We start from the raw sequence: 18643 nt of genomic DNA, 5'->3' as shown, positions 1-18643 counted from the left end.
ACAAAGGAATAAAGGCAGGAATTAATTTTCATTTTCAGAACCACATTCAAGCTGTCAAAATTGACCTTTGAAAGCAAGAGTGCCAAAATGGCCTTTTTTCCCAAAAAAAAGTAGGAAGCTTTCAAATGCAAAATAATGTTATTTAATATAACAATTTTTTCTCTGTTTTCCAATTTTTTTAAATTCTCATACAATGTGCTGCATTTTGTTTCTTTCAGGAATACTGAGTTGTTTCCTGCATATAAAGCTCAGATTGAGAGAGAATTCTGTTAGAGAAAGGATTTTTTTCTTTATGCTTCACAAAATTATGTCCTCGGTCCTCACTAATTTCCCAAAAGGGTTCTAACTGCACCATCAACACAACTGTCAATCCAGTGACCTCTCAGTCCACATTCCCTTTGATTTCTTTACTATTTACTAATAACAATATTCTCTTCTCAAACCTGACCTTCAGTTAGTTTGCTTCCACAGTACTACTACTCCCCATGTTTGCTTTTGTTTCTGGCTGAGCCAGCGCAGCACGCAGATTCTGCACTTCCTCTGCAGTAGAAATGCAGAGTCTTAACCACTGGACCGACAGGCAAGTCCCTGAGTCCATCTTTAATGCCCTATTTCTTCCTAGCATTTAGCACTGTGGACCGACATACAATATTCAAACATCTCTTCTATTCGGACCTCAGAAATTCTATCTACTCTCGTGGATTCATTCATTTTCCATGAATACATTTCCCAACTCTAGGTATCTCTCTCTCTCCAGTTAACCTTCTTCCCCTTCTTCCACTGCCACCTGCCATTTCTCCTTTTGATATCCTATAGCCTCTTCAAACTCAACTTATTAAATAACAAATCCATCAAAACCTTACTGCCTCTGCTGGTCCTCCCTTTTACTTTTTCACATTCTCCTCATTTCTTTATATACCTTAATGGCACTACCATACTTCCAGAGGATTCACAAGACTGGCAAAGGGTAATAAGAACCCCAGTTCTAAAGGGAGATCTATCATCATACGATAACCTAGTGTAAGAAAAATTAATTACACGGCTCTCATGTCATAATGTAAGAGGTACAGTCTTCCTGTGCTACCTTGAAGTATATATAGGACCTTACCAAGCAGAAAGGTTTAGGGAGGCATTCTAGAAAAAAATGAAATGGCATTAGGAAAGTATACAGTGGGGTTTCGAAATAAATAATTTTGATTAGAGCCGAGGGTTTGTGTTGGGCAGGAAATGGTTAAACAAGTATTTGGGGGTCAGGTTTTAGAAACCCTGAATACCTGGAAGGGATCTGGATCTTGCTTTGTAGGCTTATGCGCCTCTAATTGGGGTACACATTCTTATGAGGGCACAGCTAAATGACAAATGCAAGTCCATGGGATTAACATGACACATCTCCCAGGAATATCACCTTTTTGTTTTAGGAAGGAAATAACTATTTTTATATGAAGTGGATTTATGAAGTAGAAAACAGAATTCATGTGCAATTTTAAGGTAAGATTCTTAGATTTAAGATAAAATCCTAATAAGATTCTAATATCTTTCTCTTTCTCCTGGCCTTTCGTTTCTCTTCATTCCTCAGCTATTTGTAAAGCCTCCTCAGACAACTTTTTTTTGTTGTCTTTGCATTCTTGCATTTCTTTTTCTTTGGGATGGTTTTGGTCACTGCCTCCTGTGACGCTTCTAAATTCAGTGCTGGAGAAGACTCTCGAGAGTCCCTTGGACTGAAGATCAAACCAGTCAATCCTAAAGGAAATCAATCCTGAATATTCATTAGAAGGACTCATGCTGAAGATGAAGCTCCAATACTTTGGCCACCTAACGCAAGGAAACAACTCATTTGGAAAAGACCCCACTGCTGGGAAAGATTGAAGGCAAAAGGAGTAGAGGACAGCAGAGAATGAGGTGGTTAGACAGCATCACCAACTCAACAGACATGAATCTGAGCAAACTCTAGGAGATACTGAAGCACAGGGAAGCCTGGCGTGTTGCAGTCCATGGAGTCACGAAGAATCAGACATGACTAAGCAACTGAACCACAACAAAGCAAAGATAATCTCACTTCTTCCACAAATATCCTAGTAAATGGAGGCTTTTCTCTGAAACCTTGCAGCATCACTGTCTGGACCCCTTCAACTGGCACTTAGCAATTAAAGACAGAAAAATAAATCTGGCAAATTATAAAACTAAAATAGTGAAAAACAGTAGCAAAAATCCCAAGAGCACCAAAGAGAGCTTATTTACTTGCTTTTAGTGAATTACTATAAAATGTCTATATCAAGAGATTACACTGAACTAGTATAAATTTTACTGAGAACAAGTATATACATTCCTTGTGTCAGGGTTACTTACTGTAGTATAATCTACTTACACACTATCAATCTAGTATCAGCATGTTTTCATGCTTGTACTTTTTCTTCCTAATAGCATAACTCATGGTAATCAATTAACTTATTCATTAATCAAAAATGCATTCATGAATCAGTATTTATTGTGTATCTAATTACTTCCTTATAAAGCCTGTTCCAAATATATTGTTACATATCCCACATTCTGTTAGAATAATCAAATATCTTTTTTTCCCCATAAGAACAACAAGCACTGTGCTTATGCATTTACTACTAAGTGATCATCCAACACAGTTCTGAAAATGGAAAAGAAAGTAACTAAATGTTGGCCCTTTTATCAAAGTCCAAAGTGTTTTCATGGCAAATCAAACAGGGCAAAATTACTCAACTGGTGTGAAATGTGCAGTTCAAGGTCATGAAAATAAGATTAACAATCTCCCTAGTAAGCCTTTATAAAATGAGGTTTCAATGACATTTTAGAAAATATAAAATCAAGGATTCCATCTCAAACATAAAAACTATTTTTGTAAATTCATATGTGTAATCCCAAGGACAATCATACATCTAACAACATGATTACGTTTATCTGACAAAGCAATAACCTACAACCTAAAAGATTTAAGGCTCTGTTTATCTTTAAATAAGCAACTAAGCCTAACACTAATGACTAACTTTTATCGAGCATTTAATATGTGCCAGGTACTTTCCAACACTTTAATCCAGGGAGATACTGAAGGCTCTCAGTATAATGAGTAAACCAAGAACAAAAAATACATTGGAAATAAGAACTCCATTGCAAAACAAATGCAAACAGAATTTCTAAGAAAATGGTGCTAACAGGCTCCAAGACAACAACTCTACAGTAAGCCAAGTGAGCCTTGAAAACTTCCCCTGCCATACTAACTTATAATTTAGTTGCAAAGGGACTAAGGAAGGTACAAGAGAGGAAATAATCTGATGGATTTTACTGTATTGCAAGAAGCTTTACAGAGATGACAAGTATTTTTTTTTCAAGGTTTATTCAAGTGTATGTATTTTTTTAAGGAAGAGGATATCAGAGTTAAATCTTCACCTTCTATAGCAATCAGCAGGTATTTTAAATTGAAAGAGAATCAAGAAATAGCCATGTTATTTAAAAACAAAGAGTAAAACAACAAAAGAAGGAGTAAAAATTGACAGACCATAAAGTCACTATTGACAGCAGTGATTGACAATAAAGATTAGACATCAAGGTAGGGAAAGGACGGTTCAAACAAGATGAAGGACCTCTGTTTTTAACTTTAAGCCTGATGGCACAAGTACACTCACATACACTCTAAGTACACTCATATAATTTGTTTAAAATCTATGTATGTAAATAAATTTTAAAAGATAAATAGGAAAATGAAAGAAAAGACCCTTCAAAGTCCCCAATTTTCATTTCCCCTGTCTCTGAAATAATCCAAGTAGAAGAAAGACAGATATACACAAGTTAGGAATGTTTTACATTAGAGTCATATACTAGATAAGAGATAGGGTTGATAACATCTAAGTTGTTCAATACCAACCATGGCTCACTTCTTTATTCCATGTTCTTTTAAGTAGTCATATATACATATATATACACACATATATCTATATATAATAAAATATATATAAAATTTATAGGCTGGATGAAACACAAGCTGGAATCACAATTGCCGGGAGAAATATCAATAACCTCAGATATGCAGATGACACCACCCTTCTGGCAGAAAGTGAAGAACTACTAAAGAGCCTCTTGATGAAAGTGAAAGAGGAGAGTGAAAAAGTTTACTTAAAACTTAACATTCAGAAATCTAAGATCATGGCATCTGGTCCCATCACTTCACGGCAAATAGATGGGGAAACAGTGGAAACAGTGACAGACTTTATTTTGGGGGGCTCCAAAATCACTGCAGATGGTGACTGCAGCCATGAAATTAAAAGACACTTGCTCCTTGGAAGAAAAGTTATGACAAATCTAGACAGCATATTAAAAAGCAGAGACATTACTTTGCCAACAAAGGTCCGTCTAGTCAAGGCTATGGTTTTTCAAGTGGTCACATATGGATGTGAGAGTTGGACTATAAAGAAGGCTAAGTGCCAAAGAATTGATGCTTTTGAACTGTGGTGTTGGAGAAGACTCTTGAGAGTCCCTTGGACTGCAAGGAGATCCAACCAGTCCATCCTAAAGGAAATCAGTCCTGACTATTCATTGGAAGGACTGATGCTGAAGCTGAAACTCCAATCCTTTGGCTACCTGATGTGAAGAACTGACTCATTTGAAAAGACCCTGATGTTGGGAAAGATTGAAGGCAGGAGGAAAAGGGAACGACAGAGGATGAGATGGTAGGGTGGCATCACTGACTCAACGGACATGAGTTTGCGTAAACTCCAGGAGTTGGCAATGGACAGGGAGGCCTGGTGTGCTGCAGTCCATGGGGTCACAAAGAGTCAGACACAACTGAGCAACTTAACTGAACTGAACTGAAAACTTATAGGAGAATATTTGTATCACTTGTTTCTTTTTTTTTTAAACCTGTTTTCTTTTTTACACGTTTCTTTTAAAAGTAGTATATATATCATTTACCTTATATTCCAGGAGTTTTACTTACATTAAATGCCAAGCACATGCAATAGTTTGTGCTCTATACCCTCACAAAAGAAGATAGGTATTATCATCCCCACATTTGAATAAAACTGAGTGCCAATAAACTAAGTCATTTGTTCTAAGCTACTAAACAGTAAACAGTGGAGTCAGATATCGTACCCATATCTGTGCGACTCTAAATCCCATTCATAATACTATACGGTGTCGTGTTTCTTAACACATTTAATAAGTATTACTGTGTACTTTCCACGTGCTAGCACACTATTCTATATGCTGGAGATAAAGTGGTAAACAAATAGACAAGCCCTTGCCCTTTACAATAATTACATTCATGTAACAATTCAATACATATTGTAATGCCAGATAATGATAAATATAAGGAAGGGTAGAAGCTGGAGGAGAGAAGCAATGGATCTTTTAGGTGGGGTGATGAGAATGACCTTTAAGTAGATAGATATATGACTGAATAAGGAATCAAGTCATGTGACGATCTGGAGCTAAACACAACAGGCAAAGAGAAGAAAAAAATAAAAAAATCTTGGGCAGAATTTTGTTTATTCAAGGATGACCTAAAAGACCATTGAGGCTCAAATGAGCAAGATAGAGATTAGTAGGATACGAAGTTACAGAAAGGCAAGAGCTAGATCATATAGTCTTATAGTCTTCATTATTTTTCTGCTTAAAATAGAAGACATTGGAGGACTTTAAGACACAGGACCAAATGATCTGATTTATATCTTTTAAAAATCTCTCTGACTACAATGTTGAGAACTGACTGAGGCATGGGTAGAAGTAAGAAGATCAAATATAAAAATGTACACAAAATTCTAGATCATCAGCCATCCAGTATTCTAGTATCTAGTTCTATTGATTATCAACCATTTGAAATGCAGCGCATCTGAATTGAAACGTGCTTTAAGTATAAAATACACACCAGATTTTGAAGATAAAGGAGTGGCAAAAAGCAAAAGAATTTTTGACATTTACTATATGGTATAATAATACTATCTTAGATATACTGGATTAAATAACCTATGATTATAATTAATTTCACTTGTTTATTGTTTTAGTGTAGAAACTATAAAATTGAAAATTACAAATGTGGCTTCCATTATATTTCTGTTTGACAGTGCTGATTTGGATGGTGACAAGAAGAATTTCAAAGGTGGAGGAGGTAAGGAGCATTAGATTTGGGATTCATTTTGAAGCAGAGCCTACAAAACTTCTTGGAGGAGTAAATGTGAGGAATACAAAAGAAGAGAAATCATTTTGATTCCAAACTTTTTGCCTCAGGAATTGGGTAGGTGGTGAAATATATTAACGTGAGGAAGTTGAGGCAGAAACTTGTGTCTGAGGTGCCCTGCTGGATATCACAACAGACATGTCAAGTCCTGGTCTCAGCATTCACAAACAAAGGGAGCCTCATTCATACAGAGAACATGTAAATGGTACCCCTGGAGTTATGCAGCGTTCAGTCTAAAATCCTAACCAACAACCTCATGTCAAGTATTCTGAGTAATACAGAAAGTGAAAGTGAAGTTGCTCAGTCATGTCTGACTCTGCAACCCCATGGACTGTAGCCTACCAGGCTCCTCAGCCCATGGAATATTCCAGGCAAGAGTACCGGAGTGGGTTGCCATTTCCTTCTCCAGGGGATCTTATAATATAGAATTATATCAAATACTGTTGATTAATTATTAGAACATAGTACAGGTACATACATTTAATTCATGTGTAATGTTAGATTCTGCTAATAAGAGCATCTGAGGAAATACAGTAACTAGAAGTTCAAATGTTTTAACCTAGCAACCCACAATTCAAATGCTAGCTCCAACACAGGTATGAACTCTCTCTCTCAGTTTATTCACTTCTAAAATGAAGGTAATACCTACCTCAAGCTATGAGGATTAAATAAGATAAAGTATGTAAGGTAATTAACAGACCTATTACACAGTAAGAGCTAAATGCATTACAGCTATTAGTAAAATCATGAAGTAAGAAATGAAATAAGTACCAAAGCTACAAAGGATTTTGCAAGACTTTCATTGTATATTAATATTAGAACATACTGGACCTTACTTCAGGAATTCTCCAAAATTAAAATGCATTACCTGTAAGTAGTGTTTGGAACATAGACATCCCTTGCAGGAAACTCCAAAATTTCTCTAGTAGGTCTAACTCTACTGTCAGGGTAAAGCTTCACTTGAAGCAGCTCTGGGGTCAGGCAGTAATGAGGATTTTCAGGTGCAGGAGAAATGTCTATCTTCAGCTGAGCTGCATACAAAAATACATTATAAAAACAACATGTCATACAGAGTGAAGTAATTCAGAAAAAGAAAAACAAGTATCCTGTATTAATGCATGTGTATGGAATCTAGAAAGATGGTAATAGATGAGCCTGTTTGCAGGGCAGGAACAGACATGCAGTCATAGAGAACAGACATGTGACATGGAAGAGGCAGTAGGGAAGGAGAGGGTGAAACGAACTGAGAGAACTGAACTGACATAAACTACCATGTGTAAACACATAGTGGGAACCTGCTATATAACACAGAGAACTCAGCCCGGTGCTCTGTGATAGTGGTGGTCAGGGGGAAGGAGGCTCAAAAGGGCAAGGATATATGTACCCACAGCTGATTCACACTGTTGTACAGAAGCTAACACAACACTGTATAGCAATTGTACTCCAATAAAAAATTTAAATAAAATAAATAATAACAACAACCTCATGCTGAAGAATTTTTGGAAGGATTTAAATCCTATTTCTTCAAGAAGCCTGGAAAGAAACCAAAATTGCTACCACCTCAGACCTCTAAATTATTTCATCATATCAAATCTCAAACTACTAATACAGATATAAAAAGATAAAATAATAAACGCTTACTGAATGAATGAATGGAAAGGAAGGAAGAGGCAAAGGAGAAGAAAAAAAAACACAGGAATCTTATAGGGAAACAAGACAACATTTCAAAGATTAAATGATTCAGCTTAAACTTTTCTGCGCATGTTCAGTCATGTCCAACTCTTAAGAGACCCTAGGGACTATAGCCCTCCAGCTCTGTCCATGGGATTCTCCAAGCAAGAATACTGGAGTGGGTTGCCATGCCCGCCTCCAGGGTGTCTTCCCGACTCAGGGATCAAATCCACATTTCCTGTGTCTCCTGCATTTCCACTGGGCCACAGGAGAAGTGCCAGTTTAAACAAAACTTGGTTGTTCACTCGCTCAGTCATGTCTGACCCTTTGCGACCCCATGGACAGCAGAACGCCAGGCTTCCCTGTCCTTCACCATCTCCCGGAATTTGCTCAAACTTGGTAGACTTCAAAATAGTTTTACCCTGGAATACTTTGCTCTGATCACAATATAAACCTATTTCTGAATATCTACCATTACATGTATTTTTCTTCCCTCTAGAAAATAATTTTAAGCCACAATATTATTCATTATTCTCATTTCAATACTCAAATTATCAAAGGTACTGAATCCTGCATCCAAACTGTTAGACTACATGAGAGTAGGACAGTAAAATGAAGGAGACTGACAGGTATTGAGCACAAAAGACATACAGTCAGATATGAGAAAAAAGAACACATTGTCACAAAAAATACAGTTTTTAATGATAATAGCTGTCATCATGTCTACACAAAAATGTTTAAATACCCGTAATAGGTCTTAGTCGCCGTAAAACAGAAGATGGCCTTCTCATATCAGCAAGGAACTTGTACAGATCTTCATCACTTAAGCGATCTCCTTCCTAATATTAAAAATAGAGGAAAAAGTATTTGATCAAAAAAATATAGTACACTGAAAATAAATTTATATTGCCTGTTAATTAATCCTGCCCCTCCTCCTTCAATTTAGTCTGAATGAAAAGTTAAATTAACACAATTATGTTTAAAAATAAATATGCTAAATTATTTTCTTTCTATGCTTTTAAGTTGTATTAAGCTATAATATTGCTATCTATGTTTTAACTTTATAGATTTACAGCCCATTATCTATGTTTATAAGGTACTACAGGGCATTCCAAAATATAGAAAAATCAATCCAAGTTAGAAGCAGATGAAGAAAAACATGAATATAGACAGAAAAGACATATATGTGTGTATATATATATACACATATGTATCTAAATGACAGTCTTTAAATTTGTTCCACTTGCGTTTTCATTTGTCTTTGCAAGTTTATATTGCCAAATTTCTTAAAAGCAAAATACAGAGCACTGGCTAAATTTGAAAATGAAAAGAAAGAAATAACAAAAAAACTACACTTAAAAAAACCATAACTACCCTGATAATATGACTAAAAAGAAAACTCTAAAAGGACCTCAGTCAATGGGAAGACACACAAAAAAAACAAGACCAGGTCTAATTAACAAAGAATTTCCAATTTACTGTAATTTTTTTCTTACAGTTAAAATAGGCAGCGATTGACTTTTTTCTTTTAAGAGTCAGTCTTTAGACTTTATTAATCCAAACCTCCTGCATTTGACATCTTATTTTTTTAATGCATAGTTCATATAGTATCTTTTTATGTTATTTGGTAATAAATATATTTAAGGCTCCTTTATTACTGTGAGTTCAACTGAGCCAGATCCCAGTAGTTCACTATTGTATTCTAAGCAGAATACAGAGTTGATCTTCTTTTATCCCATTATTTTAAATAGTGATTTTTACCTTCTAAGTGGTTAGAGATTTTTGTTAATACTTATATAAATGGTTTTTAGCTTTACTGAGTTATAGTTAGAGAATTTGACTTCATGAAGATTTTTTCAGTGACCTAATATATGACTAAACTATTGTAAATGTTCTATCAGTCACTGAAACAGTATATTCTCTCCTTTTGAGTGTAGAAATTAGTACAGATCTTTAAATTTAAACGGCCCTTATTTAGAATACATTCAGATTATCTCAAGACTCAGTCATTTCTGTCTACTTAACTTGTTAAACCAATTATATTAATGACTTCCATTCTTTTTACTCCATTTCCATGCCTTTTGCTGCATGGGACATAATACCCTTCCCTAGAGTTGGCCATGTGACTTGTTCTAACCAGTAAACAAACAGTTTATAGAGACTTGAAAAATGCTTGCAAAAGTAAGCTTGCTTCCTCTCTGGAACTTGTCACTGCCATAAGAACATGACCCAGCTGGCCTGCTAGATGTTAAGAGTGAGCAACATGTAAAAAGTCTGAATCATTTCAGTCTTCCCAGCAGAAGTTCTAGATCAACTGACTCTTATCAATCTCCAAACACATGAATAAGCCAGGCTGACACTCATTCCTCCACACTGCCTGTTCACTGCTATGTGCTCCTGAAGCAACATATAACTACTATACCTGTCAACAACAGAACAAATATCCTTATAATGCATGGATTTAATTTTTGGTTTTAAATCTTTCTACATTTCTAATTATGTTGGCCTGACACATTTCAAATCTGTACATAAACACTCCTGATAACTGTATCAAATCATGGACAGTAATAACTCATCAATTAAAAAAACAAAATGAGAAAAAGCCTTCTGTATCTTATTTAGGAGAAATTGTACCTTGAGTTCTACTTTATTAAACTTGTAATGTCTGCTTTTTTACTTAATTTGCACTTGCCTGATACACAATATTCAAGCTATTTATAAAAATGCTTATAAAAGTCATACATGTTAAGCTAAAAATTACAGAACTGTACAAAAGTTAAATGTAAGTGCTTTCCATTTCTCCATATATCCAGAAACCATCATTTTTAAAGTTTTTTATAATTACTTTGTTCCAGTTTCCAGTTACTAGTCTTCAATAGGGTTCTGCAGATAATGAATGCTCAAAAAATATGTATTGGATAAGTAGGTAGGTGGGTGGATTGATGCTCAGTACATGGTGAATGCTCAAAAAGCATCTGTTGAATCAACAGGTGGGTGGGTGGTTGGATGACTTGTTGATTTAAGATTACAATAGTAGTTCAATAATAAAGTAGGCTGAATTAAACCAAAAAGGAACTGAGGAAATAGTGGCAGAAGTGGAACACCAGTTGAAGAAGGAAAAAGAGAAATGTTAGAGCTACAAGTAACAAGTACATCTACTGCCCTCTTTCCACAGCTAAGTTTGGCCTATTACCTCATCCAAGTAACACTATGGCGTTTTCTAGACTCTTTCTTGCACTATTACCACAATAAGAAGACCCTTACCACTTCAGACACTTCTCACTGGCTTTGTTCTCCATTTGAGTCTCTCAGAGCAGCTGCCTGTGAATGCTACTGACACGTAACTGTGAAAAGGGCTTCAAGTAGGTGCTGCTGCTGCTGCTAAGTTGCTTCAGTCGTGTCCGACTCTGTGCAACCCCATAGATGGCAGCCCACCAGGCTCCCCTGTCCCTGGGATTCTCCAGGCAAGAACACTGGAGTGGGTTGCCATTTCCTTCTCCAGTGCATGAAAGTGAAAAGCCAAAGTGAAGTCACTCAGTCATGTTCAACTCTTCACGACCCCTTGGACTGCAGCCCACCAGGCTCCTCCATCCATGGGATTTTCCAGGCAAGAGTACTGGAGTGGGGTGCCATTGCCTTCTCCGTCAAGTAGGTTACTACCTGTCAAATCACAACACAACCTACCCTAAACACCTTGCCCTCTCAAGTTACAAGGTGTCACTAAGCCAGGATTTTCTCTTCCTATATAGAGTAACACCTCAGTAGGAGAAATTTTGAGACAATACTTAGCCCTTTCCTTTAATCTGCTCCAAAATATATGCATGGTACCCTTCGACAGTGTGTCACACAAATACAAATTTTCTCCCATTCTTATTATAGTTCTGGTTATCTGGTTACTTTAGACAGACTTCCAAAATTTTCTGATCTTAATTCAGAGTATAAAATTCATTTTACATCAAAATCCAGTAGCATACACATCACATAAGGACATACAGACAGGTATGCACACACATAAAACTTAGAGGGAAAAAAGCCTACTGAAGCAATACTTAACTTCATGAAGTGCAATGCACTATTAATTTTTTATTCAACTTGTTTCATTTTTTTAAGCTGAGTGTTATTTACTAAATTTATTTTAACATTAATGGATCATGACCAGCATTTGAAAACTACTGATCTGACTCACAAGTTGAAGTACAGAAAATATACTTGCAAAGAACAAAATATCTTTGATCAAGAACTGTTTAGACTTATAAACTCACCTATAAAAATAATTCTAGCACAGAAATAAACTACTAGAGCCTGAAACTTCTATTCTATATACCATGGATGTGGTATTTCAGGTTAAAAAAAAACTTGGGTGGTGAGGATAGACATAATCCCACAGAGTTTAATTGACTAAGAAAATTCATAAACCATCAATGCTTAAGAAAAGTTAAAATATTAAAATTAAGAAATAGGATACAGAGGCAGATGACTGATTTTGAAGCATTACTAGTCAACATCAACATTTAAATAAATATGATAAAACAACAGGAATAAAATTATTTTTTCTTATAAAAACAACAGGTATTTTCTTATACTTTTTATTTTTATTCTTAATGCTTTTTAAACTTCGTGAAAGCACAATCAATTATTACATATACATGTGCTACTTGGACAATTATGATTTTTCTGGAGTCAAGAAAAATTTATGTGCAAGTAGCCCCCTAGAATTCCTCCATGACAGAACAATACCTGCTTAAAAAAATTTGTTACTGTGAGAGTAGCAGGTCGAAAGCTGGTCAAGTTACAAGCATCATCTCCACTTGTTGTCCTTTCAAGTGATCTTCTTCCAACAATACTAGAATTCCTCCTCTCAGACCAAGACCCCTTTCGTTCTACCAAGGAAAAAAAAGCAAGATATTCATTTCCATGATATTTAAAATGTATCAGCTTTACAAACACAGGAAAATATCCACTAAAGTTGAAAACTGTCCCTTCAGCATACTGATTACAGTAGAAAAATTTAACTTCTGGAGAGATCTGTAAGGAAACATTTCACCTAAATCTTTGCGTTCGCTCTTAAAACTTCTCCAGTGTAAAATAAACCGCTACCACGTAAAGATTATGCAAATAACCAAAGATGAGCTATGAAAAGCACATAGAGAGGCACTACATATTTACTAGAAAATATTCACATAATGTAAATTTTAGTCACCTTATAATGGTCCCGCAGTCTTAGCACTTGAGTTTGAAACAGAATTTATGATAACTTGCATTCAAAGTCTTTGCAAGATAAACTTATTATTCAAAATCAATAGAGCAACTATGTTGAAGATCAACAAGGAAACAGAAAACAAACAAAGCTATACACAAACTAGATCAAAAAGTTATCTACAGTCTATATACTACACTAAGCAAAAGCATAATATAGATTCTTCTCAAGCACACACAGGAAATTCTCCAAGACAAGACTATTTACACTAAGCTATAGAACAAAATACAATAAATTCCAAGTGACTGAAATCATCTAAGATATGTTTTCCAAGAGCAACAGAAATTAACCTATAAATCAATCACAAAAGAAAATTTGGGAAATTCATAAGCATGTGGAAATTAAACAGTACACTTCTGAATAACTGACAATCAAAGACAAAATAACAAGGGAAATTAAAAAACACTTAAGATATAGGAAAATGAAAATATAAAATCCCCAAACATTTAATATATCACTAAGGAAGCTCTCATATGGAAATTTATAGTTGCAAATGTTTACATTAAAAAAGAAAGGTCTCTAATCAGTAACTTAAATTTACATCTTAGGAAACCAGAAAAAGAAGAGAAAGCTAAATCCAAAGCAAACATTAGAAAGGGTATCAAAAAAGACAACAGTTGAATGGAAATAAATGAAATATAAACTAAGAAAACAACAGGCAAAAAAAAAATCATTGAAACCAAACAAGGATTCTTCAAAAAGATAACATTTTTAAAACTTTAAAGTGATGAAGAAAACATACATAAAAAGGACTCAAATTACTTAAATCAGGAATGAAAGAGGGAACAGCACTACAAATCTTAGAGAGAAAAAGGATTATATTAAAATACAACAAATACCTGTAGGCCAACAGTTAGATTAGACAACAATAAGATAATCTGAATGAAATGAGTATTTTTCTAGAAAGATATGCATTACTGAAACTGACTCAAGAAGGGAGAGAAAATATGAACAGATCTAAAATAAAAGATTTAGTTAGTAAAGAAAATACTTACCACAAAGAAATAACCAAGCCAAAATGGCTTCACTACTGAAAACTTTCAAACTTTCAATAAAAAATTAACACCAGCTGTTTACAAACTCTTCCAAAAACAGAAATAAGAATTCACAATTCATTTCTATGACACCAATATTATCCTGATACCAAAATCAGAGATTACAAGGAAGAAAATAGAAGCAAAATCACTATACAAAATACTAGGAAACAGGTTCTAAATAAACACCTATAAAAATTATTAACATATATCATGACCAAGTGGGACTTCTCCCAGAAATTTATTAGTTTAACATCCAAAACCAATCAATTAATCCAATACACCATACAAAAAGACTACAGGACAAAAACCAAACAAGTCATCTCAATAAAAGCAGAGAAAGCATTTTATTAATATAAAATCCAATATTCTTCCCTGATAAAAACACTCAAAAAGTTAGGACTAGAAAGAAGCTTCCTCAAAGTACTGTATTACATCTATGGAAAATCTACAGCAAACATCATACTTGATAGTGAAAAGACTGAATGCATTCCCTCTAAGTCAGGAATAAGGTGAGGACTAATACACTAGGTTCTTATTAAGATAGTTAGAAAAGAAAAATAAATAAAGTCATTAAAATGGAAAAGGAAAAATTAAACCACTTTTTTAAAACTTATACACTAGGTTCTTGTCAAGATAATTACAAAAGAAAAATAAAAACATTGAAATGGAAAAGAAAAAAGTAAACCAATTTTTATTTGCAGATGACATGATCTTGTATATAGAATCCAGAGAAGAAAAAAAAATAGAATTAAAAAATTCAAAAAGGTTTCAAAGTACAAGACCAATATTAAAAAGCCAGCTGTATTTCAACCTCTAGAAATGAACATATAAAAATGAAATTAAGAAAACAATTCCATTTAAAATAGCATCAAAAAACAAAAAAACACATGAACATATATTTAACAACAGAAGGGCAAGACTTGTACACTGAAAACTACAAAACACCATTTAAAAAAACTTAAGACCTAAATAAATGGAAAAACATTTCATGGACTGGAAGACTTAATACTGCTACAAGGGAAGCTCTCCCCAAATTGATCTATTAAATCAACGTAATTTCTATCAAAATTCCAGCTGCTTTTGTGCAGAAATTAATAACAGGTTCTAAACTTCTTACGAAAATACAAAAGCTCAAAATAGTCAAAAGAATCTTGAGAAAGAACTGGAGGACCCACATTCCCAATTTCAAAACTTACTGCAAAGCTAAAATTAAAAAGACAGTTTAAAAATAGCATAAGCTTAGACATATCCATCAATGAAACAGAAATGAGAGTCCAGAAATAAAGCCACATATCTACAGTCAATTGATTTTCAACAATTATGCCAAGACCATTTAATAGTGCAAGAATGATCTCTTCAACAAATGGTGTACGAACAACTAGATATCTACTTAGAAAAGATGAAGCTAACCCCTACTTCTTATCATGTACAAAAATTAACTCAAAATGAACTATACCCAAACGTAAGAGTTGTAATTATGAAACTCTTAGACAAAAACATACAAGTAGCTCCTTTCCAGTCTTGAATTAGGTAATGCTATCTTAGGTACAATAGAAAAAGTACAAGTAACAAAAGAAAAAAAATCAAAGAAATTGAACATCAAAATATAAAACTTCAGTGCTTCAAGCAATGCCATCAAGAGAGTAAAAGGACAATCACAGGATGGAAGAAAATCTCTTCAAATCCTTTATTAGATAAGGGACTTGTATCCAGAATATGCAGGAAAAGAAGTAACAGTTAGAACTGGACATGGAACAAAGCACTAGTTCAAACCTGGGAAAGGAGTATGTCAAAGCTGTATATGGTCACCCTGCTTATTTAAATTATATGCAGAGCACATCATGCAAAATGCTGGGCTGGATGAATCACAAGTTGGAATCAAGATCTCCAGAAGTATCAACAGTCCCTGATATGCAGATGATACCACTCTAACGGCAGAAACTGAAGAGGAACTAAAGAGCTTCTTGATGAGGTTCAAAGAGGAGAGTGAAAAAGCTGGCTTAAAACTCAACATTCAAAAAAATGAAGATCATGGCATCCAGACCCATCACTTTATGCCAAATAGATGGGAGGAAAGTGGAAACAGTGACAGATTTTATTTTCTTGGGCTCTAAAATTACTGCAGATGATGACTGCAGCCATGAAATTAAAATACATTTATCCCTTGGAAGAAAAGCTATGACAAACCTAGACAGTATATTAAAAAGCAGAGACATCAATTTGCTGACAAAGGTTTGTATAGTCAAAGTTTTGGTTTTCCAGTTGTCATGTATGGATGTGAGAGCAGGACCATAAAGAAGGCTGAGCACTGAAGAATTGATAATTTTTAACTGTGGCACTGGAGAAGACTCTAGAAAGTCTCTTGTACAACAAGGAGACCAAACCATCAATCATAAGGAAATAAACCCTGAATATTCACTGGAAGGACTGATGCTGAAGCTGAAGCTCCAATACTTTGGCCACCAGATGCGAAGAGATAAACTCATTGGAAATGACTCTGATGCTGGGAAAGACTGAGGGCAGAAGAAAGGGGTGACAGAGGATGAGATGGTTGGATGGCATCACTGACTCAATGGACACGAGTTTGGGCAATCTCACAGGAGATGGTGAAGAACAGGGAAGCCTGGCGTGCTGCAGTCCATAGGGTCACAAAGAGTTGTACATGACTTAACGATTGAACAATAAATCTAGAATATATAAATGACTATTTATATAGTCATTTATAAATTATAACTATTAATTATAACTTAATGATAAGAATACAAAAAAAGCTAGTTAAAAAATGAGCAAGTAAATAATAAGAAAAAAGTCATTTAAAAAATGGGAAAAAGATATATATTTCTCCAGAGAAGATATACAAACAATAAATGCACACAAAATGAAACTCAATATCATTAGCTATCAGGGAAAGGCAATTCCAAACCACAATGAGATACCACTTGATCTGCACTAGGATGGCTATATTCAAAGGACAGATAATAAGAGTACTGGCAAAGATGTGGAGAAATTGGAACCTTCATACACTGCTACTGTAATTTTTAAATGGTATGGCCACACTGGCAAACAGTCTGGCAGTTCTTCAAAAGGTTAAACAAAGAATTATATTACCAGAAATTTCATGTCTAGCTATATGTCTAAGAGAAATGAAATCATACGTCCACACAAAAGCATGTACCTGAATTTCCCTTGCAGCTTTTTTATAATAAACAGAAAGTTAAAACAATCCAAATGTCCACCAACTGATGAATGGATAATAAATGTAGTATATCCATACAAGGGACTATTATTCAGCAATAAAAAGAAATAAAATATTGATACATTTACAACATGGATAAACCTTTCAAACACTATGCTAAGTGAAAGAAGGTAGTCAAAAGATTACATATTGTATAATTCTATCAATATGAAATGTCTGGCACAGGCAAATCCATACAGACTAAACAGATTACAGGTTGGTTAGCACTGAGTGTGGGGACTTGAAGAGGATGAACAGTGACCATCAGTGAGTATCAAAGTGTTTCAAAATTAGATTGTGGTGACAGTTGCAGAACCTTATGAATATAACAAAAAACACTGAATTAGAAATCTTAAATGGGCAAACTATATGTGAATTACATCTCAATAAACCTGTTAAGGAGAAAAAGAAAACCCTTTCAATGCCTCATTACATTGCACAGTTGACAAATAAAACAAGCCTACGTAAGCAAAAACTCTAGAACTATTATATATAAAACACTCTTACCTCCAGTGCTTATTTCTACCTCTGTAGAATCTCTTTCCAAACTCCCAGCACTGCTAACAATATTCATTAAATGGATTGCAGTCCAAGCAAAAGGCATGCGATACTTCCCAAGTCTTTGACAAAACTGATCAGCTTGACTTTTCAGCTTCTCCAATTTTTCCTTATTCTGTAAAACAAAACTTTATACATTATATGATTATGCTCAAAAGAAATGAATTAAAGGCTATATCATAATATATAAAGGAAAATATAAAGGTTAACAATTTTCAATTCTCAGCAAGATGGAAAAACAATCCTTACCTTTTAGCAATCAATTAACAGTGTGTGCGTACATGCTACTTTGCTTCAGTCATGTCTGACTCTTAGCGACCCTATGGACTGTAGCCTGCCAGGCTCCTCTGTCCACGGGATTCTCCAGGCAAGAATACTGGAGTGGGTTGCCATGCCCTCCTCCAGGGGATCTTCCCCACCCAGGGATTGAACTTGCATTTCCTGCCAGTTCCTACATTGCAGACCGATTCTCTACTGCTGAGCCACTGGGGAAGCCCCAATTAACAGTATATTAACTACTAAAGAACCTTAACCAGTTCTACAAATGCATCTAAAAGTCTTTAAAATTTGTTAGTCATGATCTTATTTGGGGATAAAAGAAAGGAGAGCAAGTGTCAAGCATGTTAATGTACGACATGTACTATTTTATGAAAGAAATACAGCCATGTTCCAGTCATCAGCTGTCAATC

General features: G+C 34.8%; 1 protein-coding gene across 1 annotated transcript in view; it reads right to left on the bottom strand.

The window, feature by feature from the left end:
• Window positions 1-18643, bottom strand: part of DOCK7 (dedicator of cytokinesis 7) — a 215462-nt gene that overhangs the window by 116813 nt on the left and 80006 nt on the right. Inside the window, exons 13-16 of the mRNA XM_068961268.1 lie at window positions 17904-18069; window positions 12605-12747; window positions 8613-8706; window positions 7065-7227 (exon numbers count right to left, since the gene is read on the bottom strand). Of these exons, the coding sequence (XP_068817369.1) occupies window positions 7065-7227; window positions 8613-8706; window positions 12605-12747; window positions 17904-18069 (566 nt within the window). The remainder of the gene's footprint in view (window positions 1-7064; window positions 7228-8612; window positions 8707-12604; window positions 12748-17903; window positions 18070-18643) is intronic.

This window comes from Capricornis sumatraensis, chromosome 2 (assembly GCF_032405125.1).
Source record: "Capricornis sumatraensis isolate serow.1 chromosome 2, serow.2, whole genome shotgun sequence".
Taxonomy (NCBI): Eukaryota; Metazoa; Chordata; class Mammalia; order Artiodactyla; family Bovidae; genus Capricornis; species Capricornis sumatraensis.
Note: the sequence above shows the minus strand (reverse complement) of the source record. Positions and strands in the feature narration are given on the sequence as shown.